Below are 5585 nucleotides of genomic sequence, written 5' to 3' on the forward strand. Positions count from 1 at the left end.
TTCGCCGTCCAGAACCGTCGGCGGTCGCGCGGTGTCCAGATCGGTCGCGGCAGCGGCAGCGGCGGGTGCTAAGAGATCTCCGCCGTCTCCGGACAAGACTGAGAAGAAGACAAACGGCAAGGATTATCAGAACCAGAGACAAAACGGGTTTGATCCTAACCATAATCACCACCACCATCAACGCGGGAACAGATCCGAATCAACGGCTCAGGTTCAATTGGATCACGAAACGAACAACAACAATGGCGAGAAAACGGGGCTAGTGGAGGTGATAGAGTGGCCCAGGATTTACATTGCCTTGTCTAGGAAGGAGAAGGAAGAAGATTTCTTAGCGATGAAGGGAACAAAGCTCCCACATCGGCCCCGGAAACGAGCGAAGAACATTGATAAAGCCCTTCAGGTAGAACAACCAAAGACATCATCTTTTCTTCCATTTTTTCCCCAACCAAAGATAGCTTACCAAAGCACAAAAAACTATTTGTCTTAACCCTAATTGTGGAATTTGGGTCGTGTTTGGCAGTATTGTTTTCCAGGGATGTGGCTGTCTGACTTGACCAAGAGCCGGTATGAAGTTAGAGAGAAGAAAAGCGTGAAGAAGGTAACTTCACTCTTCTGTCACCAACTATTATGAATCTGGAAGTTCTCATCTTTTTTGAAACCCTTAGTCCAAAACACGAATTGGGGATTAGGGTTTTCTCATTCATTAAGATCTTCTGAGTTCTTTGATCACAATACAGAGAGAGAAGAACAACTAAATCTTTGAGTTTATGTCATGGGTATGTGTGGATGTGAGCATACATGCTATAGATTATATTATATGTATATGTGGAGGAGGTGGGGTGGTGAAGTGTGTAGACAAGACGAGTGGACCTCATAAAAAACCTAATGGGTTTGTGGGTAATAAAAATAAAATAAAATCCGACAAGACATGGGACCTGCAGCCTGCTTTCTCACCTAATGCAGCTTTTTGTGTTGTGAAAATATATATATATATATATATATTTCTTTTTTCCTACTGTTTACTTCTTGTTTAATGGGTGATGATGATTGACAAATCTCCCAAATCGAAGTGGATTTGAGACAGAGGACAGCATATGGTGGTGAAATATGATTCTAGATCCAATGTCTTAAAGCAAGTGAACCCTAATTTTTCTATGGATATCATTGATTACAGCAACAGAAACGAAGGGGTTTGAAAGGCATGGAGAGTTTGGACACCGACTCCGAGTAGATGATGATCCATGACCATGACCCTGCAATGGCACTTTTGGCTTAACCTTGTGACTGATGTTTCTTTCATGTACGCACGTGCGAGGAGGGAGAAGGGGGAAATTGTCAATTTTCTTTGTTATATATATATATATTCTCTTGATCTTGTTGAATTTTAGTTTCCATTTTTCAATTTGTTGATCATATAATTTTTCTCCTTTTATAGCATATACTATAATATCTTACAATCCTACTGCATCTTTTATTTCTACAAAAATTAATATATTCTCTTAAAGAAATCCCCCATATATACACATTATTTTATATATATCAAAAAGGTAGAAATATGATTTTGTGCAGCATGTATTTATTGTGGCAAGCAGAATTTATTCTATTCTTTGAAATCGATGCAGCCACTAATATCAATTAATAAAATAAGCAAGAAATAAAATACGGATCTCTCTCTCTAGCGTTTTGTCAAAGATTCTCTTCCAATTTTAAAAAAAAATGAATCTGACGTCGTAGAAAAGGGGTGGGTTAAAGACCGGTTTAGAGCGGTAAACAAGAGAACCAAACGGTTCGATTATTAAATAAAACCGTACCGGTTCGAACCGGGAAGAGTGTCCATCAGCTCGGGTAAAATCGGCTCCTAGAATGCCGCGGCGCGTGAGAATATTAACCACCAACGCTGCACACCATAAGTATTGTGTGGCTATTAACAGCGGATTAAATCTTTTATACAAGAAACATTGTTCCTCAGCTCAGGGGCAAAAAAAAACAAAGGAACCCTCGGATAGAAACAGAGACTACTCCAACTCCGAATGGATAGCGTCCAGTCCACAAATGATATCAGCCCTTCATTTTGTTTCTCCTTCGCCTTCCCCCGAACAAGATAACACACTATACAATCCTCACTCTGAATCATCTTCTCTATCGATTTCGAAACCCTAGATTCCCCCAATTCCCTCTCCCATGGCGATTTCTTCTCCCGCCGCTTCTTCCTCCACATCATCCAGGCTCTTCTGCTCCTACGCCTCCTCCCCTTCCCCTTCTCTTTGCCCCGCCTCGTCCATTTCCACTGCCAATAAGCCCAAATCCCTAACCCTTTCTTCCTCATTCCTCCCTTCTTACTCCCTCTCCTCCTCCTCCTTCTCCGCCCTCTCCTGCCGCTCCCGACGCGCGTTCACCGTACGCGCCGCCCGTGAGAAGTTCGAGCGGAAGAAGCCCCACGTGAACATCGGCACGATTGGCCACGTTGACCATGGGAAGACCACATTGACTGCCGCCCTCACCATGGCCCTTGCCTCCACCGGAGGCGGCGCCCCGAAGAAGTATGACGAGATTGACGCCGCTCCTGAGGAGAGGGCTCGTGGTATCACCATCAACACGGCTACGGTCGAGTACGAGACTGAGAACCGTCACTATGCTCACGTCGATTGCCCTGGACACGCCGATTACGTCAAGAACATGATTACCGGCGCTGCGCAAATGGACGGAGCTATCCTCGTCGTCTCCGGCGCCGACGGCCCGATGCCGCAGACTAAGGAGCATATCCTTCTTGCGAAGCAGGTAGGTGTTCCCAACATGGTTGTCTTCCTCAACAAGGAGGACCAGGTTGATGACAGTGAATTACTCGAGCTCGTGGAGCTTGAGGTGCGTGAGCTTCTCTCTTCGTATGAGTTTCCCGGTGATGATATCCCGATTATCTCCGGTTCGGCTCTATTAGCTTTGGAATCTTTGACTGAAAATCCTAGTTTGAAGAGGGGTGAGAACAAATGGGTCGACAAAATTTACGAACTTATGGACGCTGTTGACAGTTACATCCCAATTCCGCAGAGGCAGACTGATCTGCCGTTCTTGTTAGCCGTTGAAGATGTCTTCTCTATCACTGGTCGAGGTACAGTTGCCACTGGTCGTGTTGAGAGAGGTACGGTTAAGGTGGGAGAAACCGTGGATCTAGTAGGATTGAGGGAAACCAGGAACTTCACAGTTACTGGTGTGGAAATGTTCCAGAAGATCCTTGATGAAGCTATGGCCGGAGATAATGTCGGGCTATTGCTTAGGGGAGTCCAAAAGGCTGACATTCAGAGAGGAATGGTGTTGGCCAAGCCGGGATCGATAACTCCGCACACAAAGTTTGAGGCGATTGTGTATGTGTTGAAGAAAGAGGAAGGAGGAAGGCATTCGCCGTTCTTTGCGGGATACAGGCCACAATTCTACATGAGAACAACTGATGTAACTGGTAAAGTGACAAAGATTATGAATGACAAGGATGAGGAGTCTAAGATGGTAATGCCGGGTGACCGTGTGAAAATGGTGGTGGAGCTCATCGTGCCGGTTGCTTGTGAGCAGGGAATGAGGTTTGCCATCCGAGAAGGAGGGAAGACCGTCGGCGCTGGAGTGATTCAGTCCATCATCGAATGATTTCAACGGCAGCAGCTGCTGAGTATTGCATAGTGAACTTGCTCTTGCCCTTTTATTTTCCCGCATTCAGAAATTACCCGGGATTGTCGTGCAAATTAGTTCTTTTGGCTTGTTTTTCCATAAGAACTTGAATCAAAATGTCATATATATCTCTTGGTTCATCTCGATCTCCATTAACATTCATCTGTTGCTGTTTCGTCATCTGAATATGCTGATGCTTGAAAACACAGTCAGGTTGTTCATCAAATACAGTCGGGGATTCTCGAGACTCTGTTTCTGATATATATATATATATATATATACGTTTATATATCGGTGTATACATATCCGCAATGAAGAGTGCTTTGGGGCTACCTTCAGGCAACCTGAGTTACAGTGTTCATCACTTTGAGTGGAGGATTTACCTATAAAAGGGAGCTACCGAAGAAAGGAATGATCTTTTCTCTACTTTCCACACATTTCTCTGATTACAAGTATGCCTTCACAGATCTTCTCATGTAAATTCTACCTGGAGACGTGAAATTAACACTATTGTGGTTTTAAATAATTCTGCGTTCACAGTCGCGACGCCAGAAAACGCGTTTCCATTTAGGCCTAAACGCGCGTTTTGATACCCAAGTCGCGGATGAGCCGGTCCATCCCGAAAGAACCAACAGTGACACGGTTAAATCCAAACCCAAATGCGAAAGCTCTACGTATCATGCAGATTTATCGATAGGCAGAGAGAGGTATCGGAGAGGGGCGAAGATCCAAAACCGTTGCCATTTTCACTGTCGAATCTGCAAAACTTATCGTTATCTCCTGCTAATTGGCGGATTAGCGGGTGTTTGAATCGATTCCTGCCCCATCTCCAATCGGTACGACTGAGAACGATTTTCCTTTTTCCTTTCAAATCTTCTTCGATTTTCGCCTCTGTACCGTTCAATTTGGAGGTTTAATTCTTCCGAAATCCGATTTGGTTTCGATGCAGAAGTTTACGCTTTGAATTGGAATTGGGTTTCGGTTCAAAGTTTGCTCTTTTATTGCTTTGCCCTGGGGCTAATCAGGTGACTTTCTTGGATTCTGGATTTCCCACTATTGACATTTGATGGGGTTTTTGCTGTTCTTTTGCGATAGGATGATCAATAGAGGAATTTGCGTGTTTAGATTATATTGAATTTGGAGAATTAGAGACTTGTTAGGGTTCTTGATTGGGTGTAAATTTCTGTCAGACTTGTCTTTTTGAGGACTTGTTGTTGGGTTGTGGACATGGCAGATATGCAGGACCAGCTCGTGTGCCATGGGTGTAGAAATGTTTTGCTCTATCCTAGAGGATCGACAAATGTATGCTGTGCATTATGTAGCACGATCAACATGGTTCCTCCTCCTCATCCTCCTCGTGGTATTGTCCTTTTCTTCGCTTTGTTCCTGAGACTTTGCAGATTTTGATCCATTATAGTCACCATATCAGATAATTGGAGAATTTTGCAAAATCATATAACCCTCTACTTGACCGGACTGAATGAAAAATCGGGGAATGTCTTCACATGCCAAACCTTGAACACCACCTATGTAGAATCAGGACCTGCAGACGTAGCTTACAGCTTTGGGGAGTGGGGCTTTGATAATGGGAAGGTTTTCTTATCAGGAACAAAAACTTAGAGTAGTACATAGAGGAGAATAGGAGTCTTCTAATAAAATTTGAGGCTGATCCTTGATCCTTCTATCCTTATAAACTTGATTCTCAACAAAGTTCGTGCAGGGATGGACATGGCTCACATTATATGTGGTGGTTGCCGGACAATGCTTATGTATACACGTGGGGCAAATAGCGTAAGATGTTCTTGCTGTCAGACTTTGAACCTCGTACCAGGTACCTTATGACACAATCCTAAAGAATCAGCTAATCTCATTGAATGCTAAATGGTCTTTGGCTCTCAAGTCTTCTATGCTTCACTCTCATGTTTATGTAC

At 43.9% G+C, this 5585-nt stretch overlaps 3 protein-coding genes across 8 annotated transcripts in view; all 3 read left to right on the forward strand.

Moving 5' to 3' along the window:
• The window catches only part of LOC104812927 (protein FAM117B-like), a 4369-nt gene extending 2912 nt beyond the window's left edge, over window positions 1-1457 (forward strand). Inside the window, exons 4-6 of one of the 2 annotated variants that reach the window (XM_019202500.1) lie at window positions 33-400; window positions 521-598; window positions 1175-1457. In XM_019202500.1, coding sequence (XP_019058045.1) covers window positions 33-400; window positions 521-598; window positions 1175-1231 — 503 coding nt within the window. In that variant the 3' untranslated portion in view covers window positions 1232-1457. Of the gene's footprint in view, window positions 1-15; window positions 401-520; window positions 599-1174 lie in introns of both variants that reach the window. The other variant, XM_010540342.2, reaches the window with a different exon arrangement.
• Window positions 1458-2056: 599 nt separating this feature from the next.
• On the forward strand, window positions 2057-3822 carry LOC104812928 (elongation factor Tu, chloroplastic). The gene has a single exon (XM_010540343.2). It carries the CDS (start codon window positions 2182-2184, stop codon window positions 3631-3633), a length of 1452 nt encoding a protein of 483 aa, XP_010538645.1. The 5' UTR covers window positions 2057-2181; the 3' UTR covers window positions 3634-3822.
• Window positions 3823-4290: 468 nt separating this feature from the next.
• The window catches only part of LOC104812929 (protein LSD1-like), a 3124-nt gene continuing 1829 nt past the window's right edge, over window positions 4291-5585 (forward strand). For 2 of the 5 annotated variants that reach the window (XM_010540344.1, XM_010540345.1), the window contains exons 1-2: window positions 4882-5014; window positions 5366-5485. In XM_010540344.1, coding sequence (XP_010538646.1) covers window positions 4882-5014; window positions 5366-5485 — 253 coding nt within the window. Of the gene's footprint in view, window positions 4491-4603; window positions 4680-4881; window positions 5015-5365; window positions 5486-5585 lie in introns of those variants that run through there. The other 3 variants (XM_010540346.2, XM_010540348.1, XM_010540347.1) reach the window with 3 other exon arrangements.

The sequence above is a fragment of the Tarenaya hassleriana genome, unplaced genomic scaffold (genome assembly GCF_000463585.1).
Source record: "Tarenaya hassleriana unplaced genomic scaffold, ASM46358v1 Cleome2, whole genome shotgun sequence".
Lineage (NCBI taxonomy): Eukaryota > Viridiplantae > Streptophyta > Magnoliopsida > Brassicales > Cleomaceae > Tarenaya > Tarenaya hassleriana.